This window comes from Sinocyclocheilus grahami, unplaced genomic scaffold, assembly GCF_001515645.1.
Source record: "Sinocyclocheilus grahami isolate Dianchi unplaced genomic scaffold, SAMN03320097.WGS_v1.1 scaffold119.1, whole genome shotgun sequence".
In the NCBI taxonomy this organism is placed as follows: domain Eukaryota; kingdom Metazoa; phylum Chordata; class Actinopteri; order Cypriniformes; family Cyprinidae; genus Sinocyclocheilus; species Sinocyclocheilus grahami.
The window spans coordinates 575,060-596,583 of NW_015505298.1; the positions used below are offsets into that span (position 1 = coordinate 575,060).

Consider the following 21,524-nt stretch of genomic DNA (forward strand, 5'->3'; position numbering starts at 1 on the left):
AAAAATAGATTTTTTTAGCAATGTAAAAGTTTACTGTTACTTATGCTTAAATTAGTCCTTGTTGAATAAAAGTATTAATTAAAAAAGAAAAAAAAATCCTACTGACCCCAAACTTTTGAATGTCAGTATAGGTAGATACAGTTACTCAAGGGGTTATGAGGGCAACATCTTAATAAAATACTTTTAAAAAGTGTATTTAAAAATAAGCTAATTTCTTTAAACTAAGAAGTAATGTTTTAATAGAAATTAATTATAATAGGGAATATACAAACAAACTAAATTGTATATGTAAATATGTTTATGCAAAACTTGCATACAGTACTTAAAACTTTTTTTATTGCCCTTTAAATCATTAACTTTAAGATTCAGGAATATTATGAAATCTTTACATAAACATTCTCATATTTTGGCTCATCTTCTGCTTGGTCCACAACTGTCTCATTAATTACAACCTCTGAAGATGTGGAGACCCCATCAGATGGAGCCGCAGTCTCATACGTGTGCGCTGTCAGACTGTCTGTCTCACAGACTACTTCAGTGTCTTGCTCCACCTCCAAACTATGGAGTGTATTGCTTTCTGGAACACTTTTTAAAATGGAGGACAATGGTCTCTTGGGGGTGCTGTTCTCCTGAGGAAAGTCTGTTGCCCCCACTGTGCAGGGAGAGCTGAGGGAGTTGAATTTCCTGCGACTAGGTTTCCTCATGACCACCTCTGATTGGTTTGACCCAGTAGCTTGCTCCCATGCACTAGCCTGCGCTCCCAGTTTCCTCCGCGGGGGCTTGGCGATTGCCTGCCCCCTTCCTTTGGGCTGGGCGGCCTCTTCTCTTTGTCTCTGTAAGCTACCCAGTCTGCGCAGCATCACCTGAACGGGCCCTTTTGAGGGGGGCTCTTGCTTGGCCATCTTTTGGGTCTTACCCACAGTCACATATACAGTTGTTAACCTGTCTGAATCTGCATCCTGGCCACTATCAGATGGCTGGGCATTTTTCCTGGTACTGGAAAGTGTACGTCGTCTCCCACTGGGCACAGTGAGGTGAGTCCTTAGCGGGCCAGAATTATATCTTTCCGAGTCAGTTTGTGATGTTTCAGATGCAGCTGCTTGCTCCTCAGAGGAGATGGTCTCCTCGTTGTTTTTCTCTTCTTTTTCAGTTTCTGTTTCTCTGTGGTTTCCCTGTCCTCCTTGCAGGGCAGAGATCATCAGCACACCCCAGGCCTTGGGTTTCCGACTAGTTCCTGGCAGATCTTGAGTGGAGCTGCAGCGCTCTTTAGGACTGAACTTCGTGCCCTCTGCAAAAGAGACTGAAGGACGTTTGGATTTGGCAATGCTGGAGGTACGAGGGATACCAAAATCTTGTGACATGTCCTCACTGCTGAATGTTGATGGGTCAGGGAAGAAGTTACACTTAGAGTTTAGCTCCTGGAGCTCTCCACCGGCCACAGTTAGAACATCTGTGTGAGGAGAATCAGACATTTAACATGAATCGGTATATTCAGGAATACATTGCTGTTGAATATGGTGCGAATCAGATTTTTTTTCCCCCCTTACAGTGAAACAGATATGTTTTTAGACAATGTGAACAGCAAATATCATAATACATTTTACGTTTTCTTGCAGTATGACTTTAGTGTGAACAGTCAGAGGTGGATTCCAAAAAATTAATCTATGGATTTAGGAATCTGGGGTCAGCAAAGAAATTCAGCAAGGATGCATTAAATTGATCAAAAGTAACAGTAAAAACATTTATAATAATAAAAAAGATTTCTGTTTCAAATAAATGCTGTTCTCAGAGAATACAAAAAATATATAACATCATGGTTTCAACAAAAATATTAAACAGCACAACTGTTGCTAGTAATAAGAAATATTTCTTGAGCACCAAATCAGCATATTATAATGATTTCAGAAAATTCAGCTTTACCATCACGGAAAATCTTCAAAAACATCTTACTGACCCCAAACCTTTGAACGGTAGTCTGTTGAATGGTACAGATTACATTAACTTTAAGACTGAAAGGAATATAGTAATTGTAGGAATATAGTCATTGTAACATTTACTGTTATTAATATAATAAAATATAGCATTAAATATTTTTAAATATCACTCATAGCTCAAAATAACAACTAAAAAGAACAGCCAAAGCAAAACTCTAGCTGCTGCTATAACTACAGAGTAAAAACAGCACAGAAAGAGTGTGAAACTAGAAATATAACTCTTGTACCTTCCCGGGGTGGTTCACAGTAGATGACCTCTCCTTCATCATCAGTTTCAAATGAATCAGTCACCCAGCCGGACGATGGCTGCTCAATGAAGCTGTGGTTAAATGTGAGCTCAGGGTCATGATGAGAGACTGAAGACACAGCGAAGAACATTAAAAGTCCACTTGCGTTCACCAAAATACAATCTCCCTTCCTTATGTTTCTCCGTAAAAGCTGCAAATGAAAATAGGCACATTACCTGTAACCCTAGGCAAACCAGATGACCAAAGACTAATGCACGGCATTGCTGAACCCATGTTGGCCAGCACAGTATAAACATGATGCTTCATGTGGACCGCAGGGCTGCCATCTCCAACCGCCACTCTAGAGGACAGATTTAGCAGAAGATTTGCTTATTGATAACAAAATAATATATTTGATAATATATCAGCTTCCAAATAACATATTCATACCCTTCCTTCCCTTCAACGGGCCGCCCACAACAGCAGCAGCAGAACAGCAAGGCGAGTATTATAATGCACAAGGGAATCAAAAGCCCTGCTAAGAGACCTGCCCTGCTACCTAGCAGACAGACACCACAAAAAAAAAAAACGATTGAGGGGGATGCGGATACCAGCTGTGAAAACCAAATGTAGTGTCTGGACATACTGTTTGGACAAGCCCCTGTGGCTGGATGGCAGGAATGATTCCCACAGTCACATGTGGAGGAGCAGTTGATGCCATACAGGTTAGGGGGACATGTGCTGTTACAGCTACAACGGAGACTGAACAGTGAGGGACACTTATTTGACACTTACACCAAGTTAAAAACAACCTATATATACCACTGCACCCTCACCTCTCACCCTGGAAGCCAGGAAGACAAATGCAACTTCCTGTCACATGGTCACAGTGGCCGTGATGGCAGGTTTTACACAGGAATTGACAGTCATCTCCGTATGTACCATCTTTGCAGGGTTTGTCACATCTGCAGAGAGGGAGAAGCCCAAAATAAAGTAAACTAAAAGATATTAAACAACCCTGTGTCGAAATCTAAGGTAGCTTAGCAGGTAGAAGATTCAAAATATTATATATGGACCTAAAATGTGTTTAGGACACTTAAAGGAACACTCCACTATTTTTGAAAATAGGCTCATTTTCCAACTCCCCTAGAGTTACACAGTTGAGTTTTACGGTTTTTGAATCCATTCAGCCGATCTCCGGGTCTGGCGGTAGCACTTTTAGCTGTAGCTTAGCATAGATCATTGAATCTGATTAGACCGTTAGCGCCTGAAAATAGGCTAACTTCGGTCAACATAACCAACGTGACCACCTGCTTGCACAGCAAGTGCTGGTGACTATTTTCAGGCGCTGTGTAATATCATTGCGCCTGCTGCACCCATGGTACAGCAGCAAAGTTCCTTGATTATTATGCCGGAATGAGAGTATAGTTTCTAGCCATATCGGCTTCAAAAACTGTAAAACTCAACTGTGTAACTCTAGGGGAGTTGGAAAATTAGCCTATTTTCAAAAATAGTGGAGTGTTCCTTTAAGTCACACTAAATGAATTTCATTGCTGTAGGTAATAATGTTTGTTAGACATTAAATTAGGTATTAGCATATTTTCCAATTTAGTTCAATTCTGATTCGCTCAATTTGATTCAGTGTCATGATTCAGTGCCTATACATTTTGGACCTTTTCAGTTGTAACGAACAAGCTCATAAGAGTCATTTGTTCATGAATCAGACTACACTGGCCATGCTGTATGTTTATGATTCTCTAAAAATAACCGGCTCGTAAGAGTCATTTGTTTGCGAGTCATACTACAGTACACTAGTCATGCTGTATGTTGCTGTTTCACTAAAAAAGAACTAGCTTATATGAGTAATGTGATTTGTGAATCGGACAACATTTTTCACATTGTATGTTTGTTGCTGCTCATTTAGTTCTGTAAAAAGGTCTATCATCTAATGTGATTAAGTACAGATATTTTAACCGCCCTTTTTAGACCACTGCAGTTCGCCACGGTATATAAAACAATAGAAACTTTCAGAACTGAATCCCAATAGATCTGTACCTCGGTCCAGTCCAACCAGGATCACAGTGCAAGCACGCTCCAGTTTCTGGGTCACATAGGTCCATGTTTCTGCAATGCGGACAAACCTCTCTGCAGCGATGGCCATAATAACCTGCAGGACAAGGCTGATCGCAGCGAGTGCCATTCCAACCTGGTGCACAGGCATCACACAGGCCGTCCTGTTTAGAGCAAGACCTGCCTCCTTCACAGAGTCCACAGCTACATGCACACACACAGATATAAGAACAGAAATCATGGATGAACCAAAGAAAGTCATGTTTACTTAAGCTGAATAATTAAACAATGATTAAAAAAAAATTTAAATAAAGTTAAAATGCTCAAATGAACAATTGCATGCATTAATAATGTTTTAACACTTTCAAATCAGTGTTAAATCTGCTCTATCAGAACAAATGTACACTACCATTCAAAAGTTTGGGGTCAGTATGATAAGAAATGGTAGGATTTTTAAAAGATTTTTTTAAGCCCACCAAGGCTGTATTTATTTGAACAAAAATACAGTAAAACAGTAATATTGAGAACTATCATTACAATTGAACTGTTTTCTATTTTAATATGTTGTTTAATGTTTTCTATTTCAACATTTATTTCTGTTTTAATATTAAAATTAAGTATAAATAAGTAATAAATGAATAAGTGATCCTTCAGAAATCATTATAATATGCTGATTTGCTGCTCAAGAGACATTTCTTATCAATGTTGAAAACACTTGTGGTGCTTAATATTTTTGTGAAAACTGATAATTGTTTTTTTCAGGATTCATTGATGAATAGAAAGTTCAAAAGAACAGAATTTATTTGAAATAGAAATCTTTTGTTTCGTCATAAATGTCTTTACTCAATTAAATGCATCAAACCTGGATCGATTTAATGCATCCTTTCTGAATAAAATCATAATCAGCATTAACTATTTGTTTAATTTTGCCTTTTCACTAACCTCTTCTTACAGCCTCTGCCATACTTTCCACTGTCACAAGGCTCATTGCAGAAAGGCTCTTTGTAACCCGGGAAGCAGAGACAGTTGCCAGTTTGCAGGTCACAGTCGGCGTGGCTGAGATTACAAATGCAACGGCGGTCACAGGACGGACCCCACCAGCCATGCAGGCACTGACAGGCCCCTGTGTGCTGCTGGCAAGGGGACACAAAGCAACTGCATCGCAGGCTGCACTTTTGGCCCCAGTTGCCTTCGTTACACAGGCAGCGTCCTGTGGCTTGGTCACAAGTGGATTTGCCACGGTGGCACTGACAGGCTTTGGAGCAAGTGGATGTCCACCAGCCCTCCTCACATGTGCAGTTGCCATAGACAGGGTCACATGTCCCATGACGTCCACATTTACAGCTGTTTTGGCACATGTTGCCCCAGTGGTTAGGCAGGCACGAGCACTCACCAGTAACTGGGTCACAGAGCCCATGAGGGTGACAGGGACAGAGCTCTCGACAATCCGGCCCCCAAAATTCAGGAGGACAAGCTGTGTAGAATAAATAATAATATATAATATGAAAATTATGTGCAACGTATATATCAGAAAGAAACATTTATCCAGTGTTGTTTTGCCAAAGATATTCAGTTCTGGTCCTCAAATTTGATTGGCTGAGCGCTGAATAAATCAGTAGTTGGCATTGGCAATAAACTAGTCTCTTCATGGGTGAGTCACTGAATCATTCATTCAACTGATACATTCAAACACATGAACGCCACTACTGTGTGTTAGACTAGTGATGGGTGATTTCGAAGCACTGATTCAAGGAATATTTTCAAATCAGTTCGGCACTTTACTCTTGCCAAGTCATGTTATTTTAATAAACGAGGCAACATTTCAAACTATCGTTGAACTTAGATTAAGTGTCTAATCTCAGGTTAATTTGATAATTTAGGTTAATTTTTTATTAATTCAGTGAATTTTAATACTTATGCATGTACAAAAGCTTCCTAGTTTGCCATGTAGTAACACACAAAGCTAATACCCCACATTAATAAAAATACTAATTTTACAGAAACTTCATATTTAATACTTTAATATTTCATTCTTTGTAGACATTTAATATATTGTACTTTTATGAAAACATTTGCAACTGGTTTTTAAAAAGTGTAAGTAGATGTTTGGGATGAGTTTTTGTTGCATTTACGTCATTTTGACCAGCAGGTGCCGCTAGCCTGTGTGTTTCGAATTCGAAACAGTGAATCAGTTTTTTTTTTTTAAGTTTATTAAAGGGGCGGTTCATTGCGATTTCACTTTTTTAATGTTAGTTAATGAGTAATGTTACTGTTTGAGCATAAACAATATCTGCAAAGTTATGAAGCTGAAAGTTCAATGCAAACGGAGATATCATCTTTTAAAATTCTGGCAGTTTAATGCCTACAAAAACGGCTGGTAGGGACTACAACAAGTTACTTCCTGGGTTCGTGACATCACAAACCCAGATAAACCCCGCCCTCGGAAAAAGGCAGCAAAGGGGGCGAGGCCATGCTGCGCTGCTTTAGAGAAGAGGAAGAGAAAACTAGAGGTGCATGTAAAAATCTGTTCTTATATGAATCACAATTCTGTCTTCTAACGGATTAACTAAGGGACTTCTAATGGATTCACAGGTTTCAAAATCAATGTTCAAAAGCAGCTGTTCTCAATACTGTTCCTCGCCCCTGCTCTGCACATGCTCTTTCTCTCTCTCTCTTTCTCTCTCTCTCTCTCTCTCTCATTCAGCTCCACGATGAACTGTTCCAATTATACACTTATTTTCACATAGCTATGAGAAGCAGGGACGTTTAGACGAGCACTAGGCGGTTTAGCCAATCACAACACACTGGGCTAGCTAACTAATCAGAGCCCATCGCCTATTTCTGAGAGCGGGGCTTCATAAAAACAGGAAAAGATCAGCCCGTTTCTCAAAGAAGGGACAGAGCTGTGTGGAATAAAGGTGAATTATGTGAAAAATAATGAGTTTTTTTTTTTTTTTAACGAAGCATAAACACGTTAGACTGCACCCCATAAACACAATCAAGCCTAGAAAAAACCCAGTGAACCACCCCTTTAAAAGTTTTGAAAAGTTTTGTGCTTGGAAAAATTTGAAGGTTGATTGTGCTTAGGATTTGTTTGGAATTATTTTGTTCGTCAGAGGAAAAACTGACACAGTAACTGGCGTAACTGGGTCTAAAATTGAGGTTATTCCATATTAAATTATTGTTTATACAAAGCAATATATCAGGCTTGCTCGTGTGGTATTGTTTCAGTGTCTAACCTAATGGCCAGACGCAGCTGTACAAGTGCAAAAGGCGGTTCTGAAACCAGAAACAAAAGGTCTAAACGATATTACTCACGGGTTTTGCACTGATACCCATAAAATCCTGGTTTACATCGACAAAGTCCAGGGTAAACACACACTTCATCCTGCAGACAAGCCCTTTCTCCCTCACAGAGGGCTGAGAAAACAAAAAGATACTTTACACACAACAGTACCTGAACCCCCAGCTTAAAACTGCTGGCATCTACAGGCCCAAAGGAAACAAACCTTTTGTGTCATCAATAAAACAACGTGTCATTTTGTATTAAAGTACATCAACAGATGGCATCAATACTCACGGACAGTGCATTCATCACCGCTCTGGCCCCATCCAGAACAACATATGGGAGAAGAATCCCTGTTGAGAAAATATAGCAGACATCAGAGAATGTATTGAATCAATCTACACTGATATAAATAAAAAGTTAAATAGGTTAAAGAGAGGTAATTTTATATCTTAAGAAACCCTATAGAAAAGACATCGCAAATGACATCTCTTAAATATCTCAATTGTTTCACCTAGACAGGAAAGCGATTCAGTGGAAAACAATTTAGTAATCAAGTCTACTTTTTTTTTGTCCTGACAAAACTGCCCTAGAGTTTCAAAGGATATCTCAACAATATCTCAAGATGACCTCAAAACGTTTTATGTCAACTTCCTTCAAGACTTTAAAATGATCTTGGCTATGTGATCCACATTCATTTTATAGCTCTATAAAATGTAATCTATGTCAAAAAAGTGACACATTTACTTTTATTTTTCCTGAAGAATTTATGGAGAAACATCGAGACAAAGATACTTCAGTACCTTACACTGAGGCAGACATTTTTCCCGGTCAGAGAGAGTCTCTGAGCTGAGCATTGGACACACATGAGCATCAGTCCAAATGAGGTCAGAAAGATGTCCATCCCCTCCGGACCAACCAAAACCGGACCCCCTCTCCTGTCACAGCACCAGTACAGGTTAGTTCTGTACTTCTAGAACAGAGAAGATCCAGTCCAGTCCAGGCTCTATAGCAAAATGGGCTCTCAAAATCCCTTTGTTTCCTCTGCAAGTTTCCTGAGGAAGAAAAGCCAGCTTCCTCGAATTCAAAAAGCCACTGGTTGTTTAAAGACAAAATCAAGGCCCAGAATTTTGTGGGAGGAGTTGGATATTTTAATGGTCAGTGTGTCTGCCAACAATTTCTCATCCTTACCAATTACTTCCATACATTAAAATACAAATATTTAAAAAATTGCACTGACTATAGATGGCCTTTTTTGTTCAGAGGTAAATATTTACACACACAAACGTAACAATAACACCTCCGGATTTTTGTTTTTGCCTTACAAAAATAAAATACACTAGTAAAAGGTCAATATGGGACTCGTTAACTTTTATTTCCAAAGGTCCAAAGATAAAGGGATGAGTCACAGACAGCCAAGGAATATGAAATTGAACTACCGGCCTTTGAAACATACAGGCACCCATTATCTCTAATTTCCGTCGAAGGAAACACAGACTTCCTTTCGATCAGGGAACACCTTAAGACTCATACAAAGTATATTTGAATCACATCCATATGTTTTTGCCTCTTTATTCAACAAAACAGCTATGAGACACACACTTCTGATCAGTTGAATGGCTGAAGAGGGCAAAGTGCCAACTCATTAAAAGGCTAGTTCACCAAAACAGAAACATTCTGTCATCTTTTACACACCCCAACATTCTTTAAAATATATTCTTTTGTGTTCTGCAAAAGAAAGTGAGTCATACAAGTTTGGAAAAACATGAGACATCAATAAACATTTTCAGACAATAAAACTTTTGACCAATGCATATTTTTTTCTTACATGTTTACATGCTTTTTTTAACATCAGATTGACATAATCATGGACATCTCCACAAGACTGCCCAGGCCTTAATAATATCATATGTTGGTTGACAATATTAAAATATTTATATTTAAAAACATGCTAAATCATTAAAAATGATACAAAATGGATACTTTTAGGTACAGCTAATGTTTTATAAGAAAATATTTGGGAAAAAAAATTGCACTGACTATAGATGGCCTTTTTTGTTCAGAGGTAAAAATTTACACACACAAACGTAACAATAACACCTCCGGATTTTTGTTTTTGCCTTACAAAAATAAAATACACTAGTAAAAGGTCAATATGGGACTCGTTAACTTTTATTTCCAAAGGTCCAAAGATAAAGGGATGAGTCACAGACAGCCAAGGAATATGAAATTGAACTACCGGCCTTTGAAACATACAGGCACCCATTATCTCTAATTTCCGTCGAAGGAAACACAGACTTCCTTTCGATCAGGGAACACCTTAAGACTCATACAAAGTATATTTGAATCACATCCATATGTTTTTGCCTCTTTATTCAACAAAACAGCTATGAGACACACACTTCTGATCAGTTGAATGGCTGAAGAGGGCAAAGTGCCAACTCATTAAAAGGCTAGTTCACCAAAACAGAAACATTCTGTCATCTTTTACACACCCCAACATTCTTTAAAATATATTCTTTTGTGTTCTGCAAAAGAAAGTGAGTCATACAAGTTTGGAAAAACATGAGACATCAATAAACATTTTCAGACAATAAAACTTTTGACCAATGCATATTTTTTTCTTACATGTTTACATGCTTTTTTTAACATCAGATTGACATAATCATGGACATCTCCACAAGACTGCCCAGGCCTTAATAATATCATATGTTGGTTGACAATATTAAAATATTTATATTTAAAAACATGCTAAATCATTAAAAATGATACAAAATGGATACTTTTAGGTACAGCTAATGTTTTATAAGAAAATATTTGGGAAGATCATGAATACAAAATACTCTAATGCCCCCTAGTGACATAAAGGGTCAGTGTGATAGTGATGACAATACAATGTCAGTATCTTTGGTTAAAATCCATATTAAATATGCTCTCTATAAAAATAGCTGCTATAATTCTCTGTAGCTTCCATCCAGACATCTATAATATAATGTCAGGTGTAGTATGATTATCAAAATCATTGTTTATTAGATGTTTTTAAGTGCACCAGTCTGCGCTCATTTGCACCGTCAATTGAAACAGCTTATTACAGGTAGTCTTGCCCAAATGCGTGCAAAAATATATTAATAACAGTTGTCTTTGCATATTAAACTCAGATAGGAGAAAGTGAAAAAACAAATTACACAGTTAATCTTTAACTATATATATGCTACAGTTCAAAAGTTTGGGGTCAGTAAGATTTTCTCTTTTTTCTAACAAATTATTACTTTTATTCAGCAAGTACGCATTAAATTGATCAAAAGCTGCAGTAAAGAAAATGTTATTCATCAAAAAATCAGGGGGAAAAAAACGTCTAACAGTTTCCACAAAAAAATTAAGCAGAGTTTTCGACTGTAATAAATAATAAGAACTGTTTCTTAAGCATCATATCAGCATGTTAGAATGATTTCTGAAGGACCCTGAAGACTGCCGTAAAATTCAGCTTTACAGAGTAAATTACATTTAAATATATATTAAAATAAAAAATAGTTATCTTAAAATTACAGATTTTTTATCAAATAAATGCAGCCTTGGTGATTAAAAGAGGCTTTTCTCATAAACATTAAAAACTGACCCCACGTTTTTGAACAGTAAACAATAACAATATGTATATGACTGACACAATCTGACCTCGTCTTCAGGTCATGACCATCAGGCACTGAATGAACAAAAGCCAAGTGCTGAATGATTTTATACTGAGAAAAAGGTCTGCTTAGGCAACAGATACTAAAATACTATGTTTGTATAACCAAATACAAAGATTAGTCCGTTCTCCGCTTTGAAACCTAAATGAGATCAAGAACATATTTTGAACTTCTCTCTTCTAACCCAGGTGAAGTTGAGTGACCGTTGCGGTGGTTTTTAAGAGGAGCTGAGGGTCTGTGTCTCCTCCTGGCCTCCCTGCTCGTCTGGATCAATGATTTCCCACGTGGAGCTGGATGTTGGAAGGCCGGAGGGCTGGGAACCAGAGCTCCTTGTAAGATTGGACCGCGTCAGGAAACCAAATCTAAAGGTTTGAATCAGAGGAGATAAGAGAGCTCTCAATCATGACAGGGAGATTTCTCTTGTAGGTAGTAGTTCAGTAGCTAGACTGCATGCTCAGTTACTGAGGTTACTACGCCAAAGAGCGAAATGTGATTAAGAGATCTCTAAAATCAGCTTAGGGTTTCACCAAGAACATATAGTGTGAATGCTGCCAAGCGCCAAAACATACAGCTGCTATATCTGTATCGCACAAATTACTACACACTATACACAGCAAGAGAGCAGATTCCCTATCAAAGTCTTATTTAAAAAATGTGGAATACATGAGGCTCTCAAACAGAAATAAATAGTTTCAATACTTGGAAGTCTCAGTCTTTTTACCAACATACATTTAAAGGGAAAGTTTAAGAATACTATGCAATCCAACCTGCCCCACAAGCTACACTGCAAAAATGTCTGTCATGTAACATAACAACGTGGTAAGAAATGTAAACAAAAAATGTCCATGTAAAAAAAAAAATGTCTGTCAGGTAACCTAAAAATGTGGTAAGAAATAGAAACAAACATGTGTACATGGAAGAAAAATGTCTGTCAGATAATCTAAAAATGCGGTAAGAAATGTAAACAAAAAAATTACATGTTAAAAAATGTCTGTCTGGTAACCTAAAAAAAGTGCTAAACAAAAAAAAATGTAAACAAAATATGTAAAAACCAGAAACAAAAATGTGGCTACATCTACATTTTCTCTAGTAACAAATTACATTTATTCCTGAATTCTTCAGAATGAGTCAACATTAAATTAAACAAGTGAAAGTAATTGTAAGGATAAAATCAGGTACATTTTATTGCTCAAAAACTACTTAAACTACAAGAACAACTAAATCTTTCACAGACAGGGCTTAGGTTAAGCCAGGATAAGGCCATAGTTCAATTAGGACATTATCTTTTATAAACGTGCCTTAGAAAAAACATTACTGGTATAACATTACTTGAGACAAATCAATAGTACTAACATATTTAAAATATATCAGTGCAAGTTTCTTACAGTTAAAACAGAACAGACATGCATTTTAGTCTGTGACAGGCTTAAGCCTTGTCTGTGAAACTGGGGGATAATATATGGCCAATATTGCTGAAACCAGCTTTCAGTGAAGTAGGTTAAGTAGATTGTTCTACTGAAATAAGTTATTGCTAAAGGTCTAAACTGTTTTAGCAAGAATGAACTCACAGGTTTCTGATGCGTGAGTCCTGGGGTCCGTTGTCAGTGCTGTCAGTGTCATTTTCTTCATTTCCACTCCTCTCAAACAAAGGGCCATCTGTCTCATCTCTGTATGACAGTGAACACGGTTAAACACAACATTATTTACATGGGCTGTATATTACCAGTACTTTTGTGGCACGTACTCACGTTCTACATTCGCTAACGGGTATGCCAAGCATTTTAGACTTTATAACGGTCCTCTGCTTCTTTATGGCAGAGCGCACGGCATCCAGTAAGAACCCTGGGCATCTCTCATCATTCAGGATTTCCCTAAAGAAACAGAGAAATGGGTGTCCAGATTGAGAGGATGTTATGCTGATATAAAAAGTTAGAATGAGTCACAAACACAACTGTCTCACCTTTGGTAATATGCAAGCTCCTCTTTGACCAGAAAGAGATTGGCCTTCAACTCATTCTTCTCAAAAAGCAAGTCCCGTACTTCCTGCTTGGTAAAACATGGCCGATTTGGATCCTTCAAGTCAATGATCATCTTATCTGTGAGGTCAATGGCTGAACTGCTCTGAAAGAGGCAAAGGTAAATTATGAGTATGTGAGTCAAAACCATAAATGTCTGATGGGAACAGTTGATAATCTGTTCTTTTTTTAAAAGACAGGCTGGTAACATTTTACAATGTTTGTGTCACACAGCAACTTGTCTTTTGAAAATCATATTTCCCATGTTACAAAAACAGCATTCTTCCATCTTAGAAACATTGCCAAGCTACGAAACATGTTACCTGTTTCTGATGCAGAAAAGCTAGTTCATGCATTACTTCTAAACTGGACTATTGTAATGCACTGCTAGGTGGTTGTCCTGCATCTTCAATACAAAACTACAGGTAGTCCAAAATGCAGCAGCTTAAGTCCTTACCAGGTCAAGAAAATATGATCACATTACTGAACACATATTGCACACTAAATACATCTCTAAACTAATAACAAAAGTGTGGTGCATAGTGTTGCCTAAACAAGTGATTTCATAAGAAACATTAAGATAAATTTAAATTAAGTTAAAGTTTAAAAATGATAAAGAAAACATAAAAACAGTTTAATATAAATATTCATTAAAAAGTTATTTAACAACATTTAAATGTAAAATAATAAATAAAAAACAATTCCTTTCAAAATCATTTTTATGTGTCTGACTACAGATCTAGTTCAGTGTATTAAAAATCTTATTTTGCACCCTTTTACATTTTTTGTTAATAACTAAAAGCATGTTTTATTTCTGAATTTAAATAATCTCTGTTAAATAAAAAACTTGAATTAGAACTAAATTTAAATTAAGATAAACGTTAAAATGATAATGTTTTAATAATAAACAAACAAAAATGTTAATATAATATGAATATAAAAAGTGATTTAATATAATATTTAAATATAAAATAATAAAACAGTTCATTTCTAAATAATGCTAAATAATAATGCTAAGATCTAGTTCAGTGTATTACTTAATATTTTGCATTATTTGTTAATTACTAAAAGCTTATTTTATTCATATTCATTATATTTATCTCTGTTAATCAGGATAAAACTAAAGTGAAAAATATTCTGACAAGGTTTTAATGTTGGAATTTAATCAAGCATCCCAAAATGTTTGTATGCTGAAGGGGAGATGAGCACAAACATGTCCTTCCACTCCTGTGAAGGCAAATGTGACCTATATACGCTTCATCCAACCAACCAAAGCAGAAATTAGGTGCTACGGAAAGAGGAACATACAAGCTTCTGCCTAATTATGCCTTCAGGAAATAGACGTAAACCAATACGGGACAGCTAATTTGTTAGTAAGAATAAATGTAATATTAATGTGACTAACCGTTTCAGCAGCAGTATGTACGCTGGGTCTTTCTAATTGTGAGTTCAGGCGCTCAATCTCTTTCTGTTTCTCGCACAGGTCGGCCTCCAGGTCGGCCCTCCTCTCCACTGCGCTCTTCAGCTGAGTCTGAATGATGTTCTGCTTGTGTCTGAGCTCTGCGTTTATCTTCATTAGTCGCTCCTGCTGCTCCTGGAGCTGAAGAACAAAACCCAAACATGTTAACTAACAGACACGCACTTCTACTCACACAACTCACTGAAAATTAGGTTTGGGCAATGTCTACCAAATTGGCATCAGCCGTTGTCTACAGTGAAACATCGCAATGGACGGTGACAGGTTTTTTTTGGGGGGGGGGGGGGGGGGTGATAATGACTGTAAAACATGTTTGTGATTGTAACTGTTATCTCTAGGCCTATTTTATTAGTGTAAGCTATATATAACTAACAAAGCTAAAACCATAGCCTATAATAATACTTTTAAACTGCCTTCACATTTGCTAGCTAATTCATTACTAGTTCAGCAACAACAACAAACATGCCAAACCATTTTACTTGTTTGGTGATTCCATCCATAATTAATTGAATTAATTTTGTTTTCATGCCAATTTCTGAGCTTTAGGGGGAATCACGATGCCGGCTCAACATCGTGATGTCTGTCAGCCATTGGCGATGGATGATGGCATCATCTATTGGCCCAGTCCTACTGAAAATTATTTATAAATGTTGAAAATGTATACACATGTGCAATAGGTTGAACTTAAATTGTTAAGTCAGCTTAAGAGCAAATTATGACTTAATGTTCATTCTGTTCATTTCTCTATGCACCAGGCTGCTGTGTGGTACCAGTCTGACCAGTTTCATAACCAAGGCAAGGCAAACATAACACATAAAAAAGGAAAGTATTAACCTCAGCTCCAAACCACAGCTATATGCCTCTGATGCAATTCATGAGCAACTACATTTTGACTCACACGTGCTGTGTGAGTGACACACTGTTGACACTGTGTTCCAAATTCAACAAAGAAAACCTTGATAGTTGCTAAACTAGGTTCGATGAAGAGAACAGTACAGTCTGTTTTACTGTGGGGGAAAAACCCTGTTTACCACAGTTACGCATTCTTTTCTAAAGGGACAATGAAAAGAAATATCAAAAAGATCTTGAGCAACGCAATTATATCAGACCCATACCGCTTCCACTTCCTTGGACATGCTGGAAATCTCCTGCACTTTTGCTCTTAACTCATCACGTTGCTTATCCACCACTTCCTTCAGCTTGAGCATCACTTCTCGTTCCTGACGCTGTGTGCGGTCTAGAAAAAGGTAGCAAATGTATAGTCATATTGTAAAATAGTGCATGCAAACAGTGTTCTAATATAAGAATGACAAACTCTAACAGCATTCCTGACTACTGAGTTTACAGTAATAAATGAAAGAGAATAACACCTCCAGGAAAAGAGATAAACCCAGCTTTATTCAGTCTGAAATATAACTCTCAGAAAATAAGAGCTCATGAGAAGTTGTATTTCTCTGATATCTGGATAGAAATAACATCTTTTTTGAGAGATCTCATGACTTTTTAAAGCACAAGCAATTACATTTTGGACTTTATACTGTACATAACAATGAAAGTAAATTAAATTGGTGTGACAAGGAACAACAAAATATAATTATAAAACCATTTAAGACTCTGGATAATAATTACCTTTAAAAAATAAACATTTTATGATGATGTATGTGATCAAAAATGTGTTATTTGTATTTTAAGAAAATTACTGTAAATGCATGTTATAGATCTTACTGTGAACTATTAATAAATCTATGGTTATTTTTATTATTTATTTTGAAACAAAATGTTGACCTCATAATTTTTATTCACTGGATCTTCCAGAGAAAACGACAAACTTCACTTTGGTGACATATGCCAGACTTCTCTAATTTATTCAGTAATATTAAACTCCAGCCCTTTCTTAAAATCAACTGCTCTATTATTAATCATTCCAATAGGCATTCTTTTTTGACCGTATGAACCATATGAACAGAATATGTATTTTATTTATTATTAAAATGGAGATGGCAATTACATTGATGTAACATTTTGAATTACCGTAAATGAACAATTTTGAATTAATTTAATGTTAATTTAACCATCAGCTAATTCTACCTTCTTTCGAGTGTGTGCATTGTAAACGGGCCAGAAGCTCCTGATTCTCTTCCTTGAGCTGTTGCACCTGGGACTGTAACACTTTAACATTTTCTTTCAGTTTCTTCTCCTTCTGCTGCCAGTCCTTAAGAAAAAACACACTGAGTAAGACATACCTGGAGTCACCCTCACATTAGTTTCAAAACCTAACCAATTTAACAGGTCACTTGAGAACACAGTGGCTTGTAAATCATTCATGTATTAACTATGCAGGACAGGCCCGTGTTTTTATATAAGCAGCCCAACCAGACACAGTAGCCCCTCACTGCAGACCACAAGATCCAGGGGGCGTGGTTGGATTCACATCTAGGGGGTGGAGACTGGTAGGTTTAGGGGTGGAGATGTGTGGGTTAAGGGATCAGGGGGTGGAGACGGGTAGGGTTAGGTATATGTAAGATAGGAGGGGTTGGATCTGGATCCAACCACGCCCCCTGGATCTTGTGTTCTGCAGTGAGGACCATCTCACCAGACATCTTATTCAGTGCATGAAGTGGGCCGGCACTTCAATATTTTAGTCTTTAGCGTACCAGCACTTTTTCGTGCGTGCCGGCACTTCTGACATATTGCCCACACTACCCAGGAGGGTCATTTGAAACCGGTAAACTTCTGGAAAGTTCAAGGATCCAGTAAGGGAATGCAATAGTAATAAATAAGTTCAAAACAGTGCTAATGCAGAGAAAACACGGACGATTTCATCAGAGATGGCCGAGAGAATAGTGACTCGCGTCCAGATGGCAGTAAATTATTCTTTTCAGCGTGTATTTGGCTTAAAAGCACGAGTGTTTTATAATGAATGCCGGCTGAAGGTGTTTTAGATTATGCGCTGGTCAGTGGTTTAGTTATTCTGCATAGATCCGTATAGCAGCATGTACAGTCAGGTTAAGGCAGCAGGTTTAGTGGTCTCTTGGCGTCTCCCTGTGGTCCTGTTTGGTATTGCAGCTTAACTGGTGCTTATTTGTATTAAAAATATTATTTATATATATATATATATATAAACACGTTTTTTGGGGGGGGGGCGCACTTATTTTTTAAGTACCAGCACTTATTTTTTTTCCACTTTCAAGCACTGATCTTATTACATTAGTGGATGTCTGACTTGGACGTTTAGTTAGTAAAAGAGGAATGAACAAATACAATTATTTTGAAATTAATAATTAATTTAGGTTATCATTGTGTTTATTATATAGCTTGGTACAGATTTGAAGAAAGCAAATTTGAAGACTAGCTTAAGTGTTTTTACGACTCGATTAATCGGACTAAATGATTCAATGACTCGTTCATAACACACAAGATGTAACTTGTTGCCATCCACTGGCGTATTTAACCTGCATAAGGGGCCAGTGAACTAATCATTCTAATAAACGGATTACAGTTACTTAGATCAAGCTCAAAATCCCCACCACTAATGGATGGTACGTGATGTTCTCCAAATAACATTTATTGAGGGGCAGGGCAGACCGGAAGTGTGCCTATTGGCATTTCCTAGAATCGATCACGATTCGAATCAAAAGTCCATCTGGGTTAAAAGCGTTATCCTCGAGTGCAACTCTGTCCACACAGCAGCGTTCATGACAAAAACATTTGTATATTTTTATTGTATATTTGCATAACATAACTGGCAAGACATCAAACCGCAATCTAAAACTGTAGTCTTGCTGCAGTAACATGTCGACCGTGTTCTTACCCCACTCTCTGTACCGTTGCTGGTCTCATCGCATTCCTTCACATGTCGTTTCTTCTGCTGCTGTATCTGTAATGTCTCAAACGCCTTCAATAGTTCCTCTTCCTTACATTCATGAGCTTGGTTTCTCGCCGCGAAACTCTCCAAGAGCTCCAACACTTTCACTATGCGAGACACCAGACCCTCCACACTCGACTTCCCATAGCTGTCGATGAGCTTCTCCACTTCTGTCCCCACCACTTTAGCGATTTCATACACATCGTCCACTGTCATCGATGAAAACGTCCTCTCGAAACACGAATGTGTCTTGATAATGTTTTGGTTTTCCTCGACGGCTATCACGCAAGTCTCCATAATGCACTTGAGATGAACTTGAATTCGAACAGCGACAATCGAAACTCTTCTTGTCGGTCAGATCCAAACATACGTTCAGTCCGATCGCAGATCTTTTTTTGTTTAACTTTTAAACGCATGCATTTCGCTCCAGTTTGTTCTGTAACTACATCCTTGGTTGATACGCTCCAATAAACACGAATGAGCTATAAAATCTACGTGTCTATGCGGCGTAAAATTGCATGTCATAACCTGAAGTGAAGGTCTACACCCACTAACATGCGGATGAATTATGGCCGTGCATGTTTGCATAGCATTCTTTTATCAAAAGTAAAATAAAAACAAGTAGCTGAGCAGAGGTACATCTGTGACAGCCTACAGCGCTTGTTTGCCATGGTCGTTCTTTTCTGACCAATGTAACCCGATAGCTTTAATATAGCACATATGGCAAGCATTGTTAACATTCAAATTAACTAGCATCTACAGTGGTGTGAAAAAGTGTTGGCCCCCTTCCTGATTTCTTTTTTTTTTTTGCATGTTTGTCACACTTTAATGTTTCAGATCATCAAACAAATTTAAATATTAGTAAAAGATAACACATGCAGTTTTTAAATGAAGGTTTTTATTATTAAGTGAAAACAAAATCCAAATCTACATGGCCCTCTGTGAAAAAGTGTTTGCCCCCTAAACCTAATAACTGGTTGGGCCACCCTTAGCAGCAACAACTGCAATCAAGCGTTTGCAATGAGTCCGTTACAGCGCTGTGGAGGAATTTTGGTCCACTCATCTATGCAGAATTGTAGTTATCAACCACATTGGAGGGTTTTCGAGCACGAACCACCTTTTTAAGGTCATGCCACAGCACCTCAATAGGATTCAGGTCAGGACTTTGACTTGGCCACTCCAAAGTCTTCATTTTGTTTTTCTTCAGCCATTCAGAGGTGGACTTGCTGGTGTGTTTTGGATCATTGTCCTGCTGCAGAACCCAAGTTTGCTTCAGCTTGAGGTCACGAACAGATGGCCGGACATTCTCCTTCAGGATTTTTTGGTAAACAGCAGAATTCATGGTTCCATTTATCACAGCAAGTCTTCCAGCAGTTTTTTCTTATGGTGGAGTCATGAACATTGACCTTAACTGAGGCAAGTAAGGTCTGCAGTTCTTTGGATGTTGTTGTGGGGTCTTTGTGACCTCTTGGATGAGTCGTCGCTGTGCTCTTGGGGTAATTTTGGTCAGCCTCCCACTCCTGGGAAGGTTCTCCCCTGTTCCATGTTTTTGCCATTTGTGAATAATGGCTCTCACTGTGGTTCTCTGGAGTCCCAAAGCTTTAGAAATGGCTTTATAATCTTTTCCAGACTGATAGATCTCAATTACTTTTTGTCATTCGTTTCTGAATTTCTTTGGATCTCAGCATGCTGTCTAGCTTTTGAGGATCTTTTGGTCTACTTCACTTTGTCAGGCAGGTCCTATTTAAGAGATTTCTTGATTGCGAACAGGTGTGGCAGTAATCAGGCCTGGGTGTGGCTAGAGAAATTGAACTCAGGTGTGATAAACCAGTTTTAACACTCCAACTCCTCCCACCTTACATATACTTAACCCTACCCGTCTCCAGCCCCTGATCCCTTAACCCACACATCTCCACCCCTAAACCTACCAATCTCCACCCCCTAGATGTGGATCCAACCACGCCCCCTGGATCTTGTGGTCTGCAGTGAGGGGCTACTGTGTCTGGTTGGGCTGCTTATATAAAAACACGGGCCTGTCCTGCATAGTTAATACATGAATGATTTACAAGCCACTGTGTTCTCAAGTGACCTGTTAAATTGGTTAGGTTTTGAAACTAATGTGAGGGTGACTCCAGGGCCATGTGGTTTTGGATTTTGTTTTCCCTTAACAATAAAAACTTTCATTTAAAAACAGCATGTTGAGTTTACTTGTGTTATCTTTGACTAATATTTAAATTTGTTTGATGATCTGAAACATTGAAGTGCGACAAACATGCAAAAAAATAAGAAATCAGGAAGGGGGCCAACACTTTTTCACACCACTGTATGTTACTAGTACTTATTTTTAAATTACTACTAAGTTTAGTCGGTTCATTAAATACTAGTAGTTCCAATAGCAACTAGTATCTCTTTGTGACACTAGATCCCTGTTATTACTACTAATATTTCTTTAGCTCAGGTACAAGTGATTTTTGTAATGTCATATGTAATGAAAATTTAAGACTACTAATCAGAACTACTTTAGTGTTAAAATAAAAATCTTTACTACCGAGATATAAAAAAAAATAAAAACCAGTTACTAGCAAGAATTTGTAAACATTGGCTACTGTCTAAATAGCTATTAGAGTCTATGAAACTGCTTCTAGGAAACCTGAAATGCATACTAGAAACTACAGTAAACATTTAAGCAATTTTACTATGAATTCACAGCTGTGCATGTTAGCAAATTCAAGTCATGTGAAAAAAGAAGCAAAATTCCTTTCAGATAATCCAACAGAAACCGAGAGCTGCTAGATAATGGCAATTAAGAATATGCACTTTGTTCTCTGACATCAGTGGCACTGCATTTATGGATCTCAAAACACTTTTAAGCTACAAACACACAGAAAAGCAAAGGCAGGTGCA

General features: G+C 37.7%; 2 protein-coding genes across 2 annotated transcripts; both read right to left on the bottom strand.

Moving 5' to 3' along the window:
• Window positions 1–322: 322 nt before the first annotated feature.
• On the bottom strand, window positions 323–8,567 carry LOC107589706 (scavenger receptor class F member 1-like). Its single transcript, XM_016278201.1, has 11 exons — window positions 8,381–8,567; window positions 7,872–7,930; window positions 7,610–7,711; window positions 5,234–5,765; window positions 4,277–4,495; window positions 3,058–3,186; window positions 2,868–2,971; window positions 2,672–2,780; window positions 2,458–2,582; window positions 2,222–2,350; window positions 323–1,450 (listed from the first exon to the last, which is right to left on the bottom strand). The coding sequence occupies exons 1-11, from the start codon at window positions 8,479–8,481 to the stop codon at window positions 375–377; spliced, it is 2,685 nt and encodes an 894-aa protein (XP_016133687.1). The 5' UTR covers window positions 8,482–8,567; the 3' UTR covers window positions 323–374.
• A 2,585-nt stretch (window positions 8,568–11,152) lies between these two features.
• Window positions 11,153–19,242, bottom strand: LOC107589707 (RILP-like protein 1). Its single transcript, XM_016278202.1, has 8 exons — window positions 18,567–19,242; window positions 16,844–16,967; window positions 15,871–15,992; window positions 14,684–14,878; window positions 13,224–13,384; window positions 13,012–13,134; window positions 12,832–12,930; window positions 11,153–11,625 (listed from the first exon to the last, which is right to left on the bottom strand). Exons 1-8 carry the CDS (start codon window positions 18,915–18,917, stop codon window positions 11,481–11,483), a joined length of 1,320 nt encoding a protein of 439 aa, XP_016133688.1. The 5' UTR covers window positions 18,918–19,242; the 3' UTR covers window positions 11,153–11,480.
• Between the last annotated feature and the right edge of the window lie 2,282 nt (window positions 19,243–21,524).

What these genes read in the sequence shown, in the direction of transcription:
- LOC107589706 (XM_016278201.1), bottom strand. Translation starts at nt 8,481, where the DNA reads ATGGACATCTTTCTGACCTCATTTGGACTGATGCTCATGTGTGTCCAA. An exon ending in CCTGGTTGGACTGGACCGAG is followed by an intron (nt 3,187 to 4,276) that starts GTACAGATCTAT and finishes CCCTCTCTGCAG; the next exon opens with ATGTGACAAACCCTGCAAAG. An exon ending in CCTGGCTTCCAGGGTGAGAG is followed by an intron (nt 2,972 to 3,057) that starts GTGAGGGTGCAG and finishes TCTCCGTTGTAG; the next exon opens with CTGTAACAGCACATGTCCCC.
- LOC107589707 (XM_016278202.1), bottom strand. Translation starts at nt 18,917, where the DNA reads ATGGAGACTTGCGTGATAGCCGTCGAGGAAAACCAAAACATTATCAAG. An exon ending in GCAACGGTACAGAGAGTGGG is followed by an intron (nt 16,968 to 18,566) that starts GTAAGAACACGG and finishes TTTTTTCTTAAG; the next exon opens with GACTGGCAGCAGAAGGAGAA. An exon ending in TACATACTGCTGCTGAAACG is followed by an intron (nt 13,385 to 14,683) that starts GTTAGTCACATT and finishes TGCCTCTTTCAG; the next exon opens with AGCAGTTCAGCCATTGACCT.